We start from the raw sequence: 12,857 nt of genomic DNA on the forward strand, positions 1-12,857 counted from the left end.
GGGTCAAACAGTGGAAAAGCAAATCCATAGATGTGAAGCCGGTGAGCTCACAGAGAATTGCATAAGCCCATCCATCCCCGAGTAGATTAACCTCCACTGATGGTGACGTCAATGCTGCCCTGCCTCTCTCTTCCTCCTCTCCACCCCACCAACTCCAGAGCGGGGAGGCTGTCCCATCATCAGGATACAACGCAAGAGGAAGACCTGCTTTCTCTTTCAGAAGACAATAGCAGAGCTTTACAATAGCAGAAAAATAGTTAATTACTATTGTATTATTGGTGGAAATAAAATAAATAAATTGGCAAAAGAAATAGTGGATAATACTGAGAGACAGCCTTTATTTCCCAGTATCCTACACTACAAATAGACAGGTGTCTGACCTTTAAAGGACATTATCATAGCGAATACTACAAATGTAAATCAATAGGTCTTTCAATTTTGCAACTAATCATATTAAACTTTTAACATAAGCAAAGTCCATTCTTCCAGGTTACAGCATGGACAGCAGCTTAAAAACAAATATGTCTGTGTTCTGTTTTAGCTTCTTCATTAATGAAAAGCTATACAGTCACAGGTGTGCTGTTTTGAGTGTGGCCCTCATAGTTAAAGTTTATGAGGCCTCTGATATTTACTTAGAAATGTCAGGGAACTTTCATAATGTGTTCTAGGTGCATCAAGGTAGCTGGGGTGAATCTGAACAGGACCGGGAGAGAAGGCTGTCCTGCAAAATAAAAGTCAAAATGTCATATTTGACAAAAAAGGAAGGATGATAAGCTTAATAACCTCGGAATTGTTCAAATAAATTAGCCTTTTTTTCAAATCGATTTTATCATATCATATTTTTATTTTTTATGAATATGAATAAAAATAGAAAGAGGTTGGAATACTGCAGCATGAACAGGATATTAAAAAAAATACGTTGTTTTTTTTAAATATGATATGAAGAGGAATATCTCAAATGGGTTTTATCATATGATATATATATATATCATTATTTTTTTTTTTATAAATATGAATAAAAATAGAAAGAAGTTGGAATACTGCAGCATGAACAGGATATAAAAAAAATACATATATATATTTTTTTTTTTTAAAAAAAAATATGATATGAAGAGGAATATCTCAAATGGGTTTTATCATATCATATATATATTTTTTTTTTTTTTTTTTATAAATATGAATAAAAATAGAAAGAAGTTGGAATACTGCAGCATGAACAGGATATAAAAAAAATACGTAATTTTTAAAAAAAAAAATATGATATGAAGAGGAATATCTCAAATGGGTTTTATCATATCATATATATATTTTTTTTTTTTTTTTATAAATATGAATAAAAATAGAAAGAGGTTGGAATACTGCAGCATGAACAGGATATAAAAAAAAATAGGTTTTTTTTTTAAAAAATATGATATGAAGAGGAATATCTCAAATGGGTTTTATCATATCATATATATATTTTTTATTTTTTTATAAATATGAATAAAAATAGAAAGAAGTTGGAATACTGCAGCATGAACAGGATATTAAAAAAAATACGTTTTTAAAAAAAAATATGATATGAAGAGGAATATCTCAAATAAGATAAGATAATCATAATATAAGATAATTTTTATTAGTTTATAAATATGAATAAAAATAGAAAGAGTTAAAGTGCACACAAGAGACATAGTAAAGAAAGACAAGTTTTTTAAAAATAAAAAATGAAGAGGAATAAAATAAAAATAAAAAAACAAGTATTATAAATAAGCAATAAAAAAGTAGAAAAACACAATAACTGAAATATAATATTTACAGACAGAAAAAAACTATTTTAACTATTATTGCACATGTTTTTATTGTCATGTGTCATGTAAATATCTCAAATGGGTTTTATCATATCATATATATGGGTTTTATCATATTTTTTTTTTTTTTTATAAATATGAATAAAAATAGAAAGAGGTTGGAATACTGCAGCATGAACAGGATATAAAAAAAATACGTTTTTTTTAAAAAAAAAATATGATATGAAGAGGAATATCTCAAATGGGTTTTATCATATCATATATATATGAACAGGATTTTATGATATGAAGAGGAATATCTCAAATGGGTTTTATCATATATATATATTTTTTTATAAATATGAATAAAAATAGAAAGAAGTTGGAATACTGCAGCATGAACAGGATATTCGTTTTTAAAAAAAAAATATGATATGAAGAGGAAAAAAATGGGTTTTATCATATCATATATATATCGATTTTTAATAATTTTTTTTTTTATAAATATGAATATAAAAAGAAAGGAATATCTCAAATGGGATATTTAATCATATCATGATATATATCTCAAATGGGTTTTTTTATATTTTTTTTTATAAATATGAATAAAAATAGAAAGAAGTTGGAATACTGCAGCATGAACAGGATATAAAAAAAATACGTTTTTAAAAAAAAAATATGATATGAAGAGGAATATCTCAAATGGGTTGTAAAAAAAAATAAACATAAAAATAACACAAAATCAAGGCCTTTGTTTTGAAGGCGCCAGCCGGAAGCCGTGTGTGGGCAGTGCTGCGTCTCTTCACGCAGCTTCCACGGAGCTTCTCACTCTTCACGGAGACCCAGCGGAGGCTCGAGGGGAACGTCTGCGGACACTTGGCCGCTTCCAGAGACTGCTATGACATCTCGCAGGTACAGTGGAGAGTGTGTGTGTGTGTTTGATGTAAAGTGTCACTGACTGATGTAACAACCCCATCTACTCTGCACGAAGCAGCCTGGAACTGAAGCTGCAAAGCAAAGAGAAGCCTCAACTTTCCTGCAGACCTGTGAGACGCACTGGACTCATATCTCACATGCACCAGAACAATCTGTGTCTTCTCTGTGTTTTGCATGTTTTGCATTCATTTGCATTGCCTGTGCATGTGATGGTTTTTATCAGAGGTGTGATTTATTCTGATATGAACTCTTTGCATTTATTTATTTGCACACATTGTGTCTTCACTGTTCTGATCATATGCAAAGAGCTCTTTATGTCTCTGTCGTGCCTCAATGCAGGAAATTGGCTTAAAGCTTCCTGTGAATCAGTGTAGACCATTAAAGTATATGTATAATATATCTAGAAGGGCACTTAAGTAAAAACCATGGGGGAAATAAATCAAGTGTATATGTAAGAATATTACAGCATCAGGCGCCACTCATTTGTTGTCAAGAACCACAAAAACAGTTGTGTATGAAATAAGTTACTGGAGTTTAAAGATAATGACTATCAAACACTAAAAACTATTGAATAATAATAGAAAATAACTAGTTAAAACATATACCAAATGCATACCTTTTAGTCCTTCCATAAATAGTAATAAATAATAAATTAAAGTACAGCAGCCTGCTTTACTCTGGCAGCTTTGGTGATTATTTTATACTCTGTGTATATTCTTGGTCTTCCTACATATTATTAACCATATGCACATCTGTGGACTAGTAATGATTTGTCGGTCTCCCTGAAACATTGACCAGCTTAGTATGTGTGGAATTAAGAGCAATGCTGAACACCGTAAACATGAGTGGATACATGTACTGTATGTAGTGGTTATATAGATTTTGCATTATTGATTCATATAACGTCAGCTTTCTAGGTAGTTTACTGGACGCAGTAAGCTAATGGTATCTCCGGCAAGTCAACCTTATATTAATCATAATGCCTTTCAGGGTTATTTGGTGGGTTATGTGAAATGTTGCAGAACAATGCGCTCACTTAGACTTTGCTACTTCTTATTGGCTCCCATTATATTAACATTTTCAGCACTAGTGTAACAACTGTTTGTTCAGCTACAGATTTCTACGCAAGGTGACCTCTGAAATGTTGACTCAAGCAATCGGCTTGTCTTTTTGACCATTATGGCTGTTGTGGACTCAAGAAAATGCAATGTCGGCAAATCAGGGAGTTTATAGTTGATACAAATACCCACGATATGGGTGGAAAAGAAAGCAGATGTGTGGTACTGCAGGGCGTTTGACATGTGACTGTTGTGACCCGTGTACCTTTGGTAGGTAAAGATGCGATGGTAAAATAAAGGTGTCGACTAAGGCCGACACAATCCAACTTCACAAAACACAAAGGCATTTATTTCCTCTGACAGAACCAAAAGTGCTGAATTCTGGCTGTTTTTTTTGCCATAACTGTGTTTTTTTGACAATAGAATAATCTAGCTGGATATGACCTAGAACCTAATGCATCAAAGTGAGTTTGGACACAGTAAAGCTGCTAGGCTGGATAGTGCATTAAAGGAACATTTTAATTATAACCTTTTTCTTTGCAGCATTTCCATGTCTGCTTCTGGATACACCTTGCGAGCATGTACCTCTACTATTTGGTTTATAGTGGTACTGAGTGTGACTCAACTTTGCATAAACTAAGTCAAATCTTAATCTTTGTCAACTTGCTGCAGTGGCCAATTAATGATCAGACTATTGTGGAGATGTTTGTGAGTCCTTTCAGTTTGACGGTCCCCAGTTTTCCTTGTACGTTGTACCTGAAGAGATTCAGAGCTTAACCAAACTGTGTGTGTGCTCAATGTATATACCTTCAATGTGTCTAGGCCATTTCTGCACATTTTGGGTAAATACCTTAAACTTTAAACTTACTTTCATTTCCACTTCTGATTACTGGATTTAACTATAAGTGTATAAGTGTGTGTCTAGCGGTGCCAAGCCCTCAATAAGAACAGTGAATAAAATGTTATCGCAGCTGATAGGAATGGTGGCAACAAACTATCGGTGCAATCATTTCTCACTTTATTAGTGGAGCTCTATTTCAAGGACATTTATTTAAATCCACAGACATTCTTGACGTCTTTCTCAGACATTTACAATAAACACTTGTGTTGCCCCAGGCTCAGTAGCCACCAGCAGGCTAAGATCAGAGATAGAGGAAAAACACTGCGTCAAAGCTATTAAAAGCTGTTTTTTAATCTTAGCCGGTCTCTCTGGTTTGTCGCCGGTCGAGACGCGTATGACTGTTGCTCTGTGGCTCGTTCAGAGCTTCCTGGGCTGAAATACCACAGGAGAACAATGCTATGTTGCCATCTTGATCAGACAGACCTGCTCTCCTGTTAATGATGGTATCACTCAGACTACCCATTTCAGGAAAGGTTGTAGTTCATCATACCGTCGGGGAGGGCTGGAGTTTCCACATGCTTTGTCATTATTGTTTTTGCAGGAAAGAGTTGTAAAAAGTTTAGTTTAATAATGTTCCTCATACTGATTACACCCCCAACTGGTACTATGATTGACGAGTTCAGTACAACAACACTGTGATGATGCAGATTCACTTTGTTTCGGTTCCATTTTTTGTTTTGCGAGTTGATTGTGTGTAGTGTTTCAAACTTTCCGCTATTGGAAAGCACCTCTGGCCCCCTTTTGTTTAAAGAGGAGACCTTGTCTGTCACTGAAACTCATTTGACCAGCTGAGAGCAGTGAGTCAGTTTTGTCGATAAGCCGACAGGAAAACAACAGCCCATGTGGAGGAATAAGATAGCACTGCCAACATTTCCAGGAGTGCTCTGAACCAACTGTTTTCCAGATCCATGTTATGCATTTTACTCAGACACGAAACAATGAAGAGAGAGTATAGGAGACTCTGCTCCACATGTTTGTGATCCTTGAATGTGTAGTTGGGTTCTTTAAAAAGGAAATAGTATTCTACGTTTATGTCAAAGAGTTGATGTTTAAAATATCAGAACTACACTAAACTTATATTGAGTTGTGTAAATCCAATCTCAGCTTTGATTATGTTAATAGGGCCAAACCTCATAACTGACTTGATTTATAAATGTCATGATCATCCCACTTCAGGGAGAAGTGCAATTATGTCGCTGTCTTTGGCCGGTGAAAACATTAGGCTAGAAAAAGAGGAACAGCGTGATGGCCCACTGGCTAATATTTACCATGTAACTTCTCTTCACTGACAGATTGACACTTATGTAAACAGGCTAGTTTGAAACTAGTAAAATAATATCTGTTGTGTGATATATCCCTCTCCGTTCCGGGTGTGTTATCGCTTTCAATGGTCCAAATGTGTAAAATTTGCAATGATAAAAAATACAAATAAGTTTTTGATAAAGTTAACCTGCAGTTTGTCAGATACAGAAAACATGTATTAGTTATTTCAAGTATGTGGGTCTTTACCATGAACTGCATTCAAACTAGTTTGCCCCTAGTTTTGCATTGTAAAATGCGATTATCATCACACACGCTTTCACTAATAAGATGTGATCAGTATCATCGAATGGAAACTGACTAAACGCCTAACTGACTCACTCTGTAATGTCCTATCCCTTTGAACTTGTTTCGTTAAAGATGCTCGTTTTTAAAAGCCTGTGAATGGAAAAAAGAGAGCATATAAAACCTTACAAACATTAGTTTAATTTTAAACATACTGTATTTCATGTTCATTATTTAATCCAAATTGGAAAGGGGATTATTCCATTTTTAATCTTTTTCTTCCTGATAATTTTCACACTTCATCCTCAGTTTGTTCCGAGAAAGAAATGAAGTGTTTATTAAATAGTTTCTGTTTCCAATAAAGTTGGATTTCCCTGTTCGTCTGTAGTTAAAAGGTTAAATCTGATATCTGGGAATAAAATGTAGTTATTTATTAACCATTAATGCCTGGAGCCACTTTCACTCTGTGTTTGACAAGTTCTATTGACTCCATATAAATACAAAAATCGACCAACTATGGGTAGCCTGTGCTAATCATTTCCCCAAAAAATTTGGCATGATAAAACAACTGCTTATCTAACCTTTTTTTTTAATATGCTGCTTCTGCAGGGTTATATATATGGAAGCGTTGAAAGCATACTGCATTCATATGCGCAGTGATTACCTCAGTCATTTAGCCGACTGCCTGGTGCTACACAGAGTGAAGCTGAAGGGGGGGGGGCGAGTTTTGCACCTCATGTAAATACCCCGGATCATCAGCCGGGCTAAAAATATCTGCGACATTACCAAAATCCTCACCCCGTGCCTGTCTGTGACCAATATAGCCCGAGCAGAGGCTTTCATGCTGCGCTGCGGCTACTAAGTATATCACCTTTTTGTCAGCGGGCCTAGACGGACGCGCTTTAAATAGCCGGCCGGGGCTATATTGAACTCGAGACATTATGTAAGAGGATAGAGTGGTGGCTGGATGCACACTGGGCCTGTTTCCCCTCCACCAGCCCAGGGCCTCACCTGCATCCCCCAGCCGCCTACATCCAGTGTGTTGTCTCCTTTCCTGTCGACGTCTCGTCAGATAAAACCAGGCTAGTTGAAATCTCGTTCTCTTTTGTCTTGTCTCTGTCTCTCTCTCTCTCTCTCTCTCTCTCTCTCTCACTGCCCAAGGCCAGATGCAGGGAAATGGGGCGCCTGGTGGTTGTCAAAGGGAATCCTATTCTTGGAAAGCCCTGAGTCACTCCGGCTCCTGCAGTCATGATCTGAAGAGGGGAGGGAGGGGGGTGGACATGGACGTGGTTTTATAGGAAGGGCATGCTGTTCAGTCCGTGTTAAAGACTTCTAGAAAATTGACAGTGACTCTACAGTACTACACAGAGAAATCTTTTCAGTTGGATTCAAAGGCTACACATAACTTGAGGTCATATTTCCCAATAGTGGGTGTTGATTAATAAGTCACTTGAACATTTGCAAGCTCTTTATCCCAATAAGCAGGTCAGGTTCTCCAAGCATTTCTCGGTCAGTGATGGCCTAAAAAGTTAATCATTAAACGCAGCAACACACAGCGAAAAGAGAAAGGGCAAACACATTACGTCCTGCGCTTTGACAACGCAGACACCCAGATCCACAAATAATAGTTCCACTGCTGCTCTCTCAAAGAGGCTTCCAGGAAATCTATCAAGAGCCTCGCAGCCCAGATTGCATAAGTGACATTTTGAGAATGTGGGTTTCATAATTGAAAATAAGATTTCTTGTTTGATCTGCCTTGTACTAAAAGGACAGCGCTGGAATCGGAGCCAAAAATCTAACAAAGGAAGCTTTTGGTCTGCTCTTTGGATGTATTTCCCCCAAAATATAGCAGTAGCTGATGAGTATCCTTTGTTATGCACATTTTACTAAAATCAAATGCAAAAAGTGGATTTAATCAAACTATACCTTTCCTCTCAAATTGTGGTCATTGTGAGGTTGTGAGTAAATTACACTGCAGTCTAATACTGCCATGCTTTTGTTCTCTGCATTCATATTCCAACTCATTTGCAAGCTGCAAAATGAATAGCCTAATGGCATACTGCTGAATTGGCTGGATTGAGGGATTTAGTTTGGCGAGGGCTAACTATGATCCCGTGTAACTACGCCACGCACGATTAGGTGTAATCTCCGGGCACGGGCGGCGCAGCTGTTGCATTTAGCCTCTGACAAGATAGCAGGGACCTTGTAGCTGGCCTGGTCTGCTCTGTGTTGCAGCCAGAGAAAGAACCCTGCTAGCTCTCGGATCACAGGGTGAGTGGGCTTTGGAGGCGGGCCATCAGACAGCCGTTTAGGGACACGGAGGGGAGAGAAGGTGAGGCTGAGGGAGGAGGAGGGAGGAGGGTGGAGGGTGGGAGGGCGGCCCGACCAGTCTGCCAGCGCCCTGTCACATCGGTCTGAGGTGGAAGAGGAGGGGATGCAGGGGGACACTGATAGCACTGACGGGTGCTGGTATCAGGCCTGCTCACGCTCGTCCAAATCCCAGATTAAAAGGCCCCGCCCCCTCGCTCCCCCTCCTGAACTCTCTCTTAAACTCTTTTACAGAGCACCCCCCTAACCCCCACCACTTCTGTCTTTTCTCTTACTGTCTCCGTCTCACTCTATCTAACCCAGTAACACTTTGACAAGCACCATCCCCCCCCCCCTCCCCCGTACGCCTTAGGTCTCTATATCTCCCCCGCTACCTCCCTCCCTCTCTTGTGTAACAGTGCCCAGTGCTGGATTACTCAAATCTGAGGCTGCTGAAGTGAGGGGCTGTGGCAGGCTTTGGAGCAGAATGGTGAGGTAGGGCAGAAATGATCCCGCTCAACTTCAGAGGATTTTCTGCTTTCTTTACAATCCCCCCACACTTGTTTAACTCGTGCTGTAGTTCGCTTAATTGAATGCACAGAATCCAGTGAAGAAGTGAACTCTGGAGTGCATGTGCAGAAGTGTGTGCGTGTATGTGCAGTACTTTGTGCCCATACGTGTGTGTGTGTGTGTGTGTTTTTGTGTGTGGTGGGCGCTTCAGGATGTTTGGTTAAAAAGGGGCTAGCAGTTTGCTCTAGTTATGCATAGACACTCAGGGGAAGCTGCCCCCCCCCGCCCTCGGCTCTCTGTGACCCCGACAAGGTGAGCAGTTGCGCCGTACTGGGTGCTGTTGTGTGTTTTCAAGCGTTGCTCCAGTATATGAGCCCAGTTGTTGCCCGTCTCCATTGTTTTGAATTTGACAAGTGACAGCAGCGCTGTGATGAGGGATTAGATATGGATTAGTGACATAAGGCATTTTTTTGCCCCACTGCTATTATTTTTCTGTATGAATCTGTGTAGGATTAAAAACAATACCACGAGCAATCTGTCCACCAGCTGACACCCATGACTTTTATTGTAATAATAGTGCTGTGACAAGTGGAAAAATATAGTCAAATAAAAGACAAAATGCCTGATTTTATAGCAATAACTATTACACAAATAACGTCCATAGCGCAGAGTATTGAAAACTGTACAGAAAAATTGGCATGCTGGTTAGATTCCATGTTAGCGTGTTAGATATGTTGGTATTTATATATGTCAGCTGGTAAGCAACAAGACAAACAGTGATGCTATTACATAGTTTGTCCACCCAACTGTAAATATATATACAGTACCAGTCAAAGTTTTGGACACATCTTCTCATTCAACTACTTTGAAGAATCTAAAATATAAAACATATTCTGGTTTGTTGAGCATTTGTTTGTTTACCACATAATTCCATATGTGTTCCTTCATAGTTTGGATGTCTTCAATATTAATCTACAATGTAGAAAAAATAAATAATAATAATAATAATAAAGAAAAACCATTGAATGAGAAGGTGTGTCCAAACTTTTGACTGGTACTGTATATATATATATATATATATATATATATATAGATTGGCTTTTTTTTTTTATTCTTATTTTTTTTATTATTATATATATATATATATTTTTTATGCCAAGCAAAACTCAGAAGATTGGCTTGTCACATAAGCTAAAGGGTAAAGCCCCCCTTAAGTTAGCCTGGGCTATTGTTGTTGCTAGCTTCAGGGCTAACCCTCTTCAACAGGGGGCAGGCAGGACGCCGTACACACACACTGCACTGCTACGTTAACAGCTATAACATTACTGCTGACACCACACTCACCATCACACACACACACACTCTCTCTCTCTCTCTCTGTCTCTCTCAATCTCTCTCTCTCTCGAACAGATGCTCTCTGGCTTTACACTTTTGCTTGCAATACACTGACGGAAACCCTGTCAGAGTAGCTTTATGCCAGGCAGACACGCAGCTGACGACCAATTGATGCGTTGGAAAGTCACTGGTCGAGTGGCTGCGTGTGTCCACACCAATGCGCGCACCATTGGGGATGCCTGAGTACAGGAGACTCAGTTGCCTGTTTTTCAAAACAGGCAACTGAGTCTGTCCGTCCCGTGAAGTCATTTCCTGTCTCTGGCTCAACCACCAGGCCTCCCTGCCAGACTTCCAGAGATATTTCTAATGTCACAGGGAGGGCATTGTCCAACTCACCCTTCCGCTCTTACATGTTTTTAGGACTAATCCCCTTGTAATCGGTTAGTATTTATCATTTGTAAAGTTCCACCTATAATCCGACCCCTGGGATCGTGGAATGAGAGAAAGCGCAGCAGATCGGGTTTGCCCCCCCTTGCTGTGGATAAGGGGGTCAGGGGCAGTCTGGGTCAGATGTCTGGTCTGGTGTGTTGTGGTGTGTCTGTGGCGAGCTGGTCCAGTCCAGTCGAGACTCTCTGTTCACCCAGGCTGGATTGATATTTGTATCTATTTGGCATTTAATTTGACACTGAACCAATCCTGTGGTCAACCTCCAACAATAAAGGACCATCGATGGCCACAATGTGTAGCACCCTGTGTTGGTCTTAATTCTAATACAAACCCCATCATGCATTTAGCATCATTACTGATTCTCATGCAGCGTCTCTGTCTCTCGCCTCACCTGTCTCTTCTTTCCCTCTTCTTCTGTTTTCCTCTTATGTTATAGAAACAGGTCAGGCAGCTTCGAGATTGACAAGCAGGCAGTGTCACTTCGATTCATCTTCCGAATGCAAAATGGCGACGGCTGCTTCATCTCCAAAAACGTACATGTCTGACATTTGCATTTAGCTACCAAAATGCAATTTCCCAGCTTCTTCAAATTTAGTTTTTAATAAACCTCACTCACAGTTAATTTGATCTGAATTTTGAAGTCGTTCTGACAAACAGATACTCCAACATTGGATAATTAGAATGTCAATAGATGGTTAAACAGTGATAATATTAATGTTTTGTGTTTGTATGAATTGTTGAGGATATAAATAGAAAGCATAGTGTCACATAATATGATCTGAGATTCAGACCTTTGCACCAGCAGTGACCACAACAGTATTCTGGACCGTGTTCCCAACTCTGAAGTGACACAAGATCTGCTGAGCCGACACATGAGTCTTATTTTTATCTTACTGTCATGGGTTTGTGTCATACAGTGCACAAGAAGAGGGAGCGCCTAAATGCTCGCCCGCTGATGAAGCTTTCAGATAATATCTCCTCAGCATGGGCTTCATGAAGGCGCTCTTGTGTCACCATCTGCCTGCTCTCCGCTGGGTTATATTAATCAATAATAAGCCTTTGTAATGTGTCGGGGGTGGTGGTGAAAGGCTATGATTTATGATGTGAAATGCATGATTTCCATGACTCATTTGGTCTATATGTCACTCTCAAATTCTCGTTCTTGTTGAATCATTGGCATTTACATGCATTTGTCTTTCCAAATAAAATGTCAAGAGAAAAAAATACTCATAGGTAGAAGAAAATAGGTCATCTTGAGGAAAGATTTAAAAAAATAAATAATAATAATTTACCTAACTTCATTGGACAGCATAGTCTGATGACACAACAGTGTAAGATGATGTGGAGGAGCCAGATTTGTCTCTGTAGTCAAGCTCCGTCATCGCTGATCTCCAGCAAGAATACTTGGCAGCTACCAGCTGGCGTCAATCCAGAGAGTTGTCTTAAAAATGTCGGTGTTATGCTTCTGTGAAAATCCTTTTTATTTTAATTACATTTTTATACATTGCACTTACTGTATACTGTACATGTGACAGTTTTGTCAAACCCCCCCCCTTCCTTGACACACCAATTGGTCCCTGGCTGGCTAACGCTGCGTTGGATTAGCCAGCAATGGCACACAGTAGTTAGGGAGGTTTAACCCAATGATCCCTGCTTAAACATGAGCCTTAAATCCACACAGCTGATATCCAGCCATTCCCCGGGACGGCTATACATACTCACTGCTTCTTCCACATGAATGTAGTTCTCATTACTCATTTAACACAGTTTTGCTGAACACTCCAGTGCGCTAGTGCAAGTACCAGTGTGTAGATGTGCTGGGTTTATATCTTGTGACTGTTTATGCATAGAGGATATGGTTTGGTTTTGATAAGTGGCAGTGTCAAACACTCCAGCAAGAGGCACAACCCAGATGATCGGTCAACATACCTGAGAAGTGGATGGGATAAATATTTGCCCGCAGTGTTTCGCAACAGAGGAAGTAACATGTAATCATTAGCTTGGCAGTACTGTAAACCTGAGAGTTCTTCCCTTTTAATCCAGGACTAGACA

The 12,857-nt window shown here is 39.1% G+C and overlaps 1 protein-coding gene across 3 annotated transcripts in view; it reads left to right on the plus strand.

Annotated features, from left to right (window-relative positions):
- Positions 1 to 2,607: 2,607 nt before the first annotated feature.
- The window catches only part of ptpn11b (protein tyrosine phosphatase non-receptor type 11b), a 263,988-nt gene continuing 253,738 nt past the window's right edge, over positions 2,608 to 12,857 (plus strand). For all 3 annotated transcript variants that reach the window (XM_054610020.1, XM_054610018.1, XM_054610021.1), the window contains exon 1: positions 2,608 to 2,678. In XM_054610020.1, coding sequence (XP_054465995.1) covers positions 2,665 to 2,678 — 14 coding nt within the window. In that variant the 5' untranslated portion in view covers positions 2,608 to 2,664. The remainder of the gene's footprint in view (positions 2,679 to 12,857) is intronic.

Source organism: Anoplopoma fimbria, chromosome 12, assembly GCF_027596085.1.
Source record: "Anoplopoma fimbria isolate UVic2021 breed Golden Eagle Sablefish chromosome 12, Afim_UVic_2022, whole genome shotgun sequence".
Taxonomy (NCBI): domain Eukaryota; kingdom Metazoa; phylum Chordata; class Actinopteri; order Perciformes; family Anoplopomatidae; genus Anoplopoma; species Anoplopoma fimbria.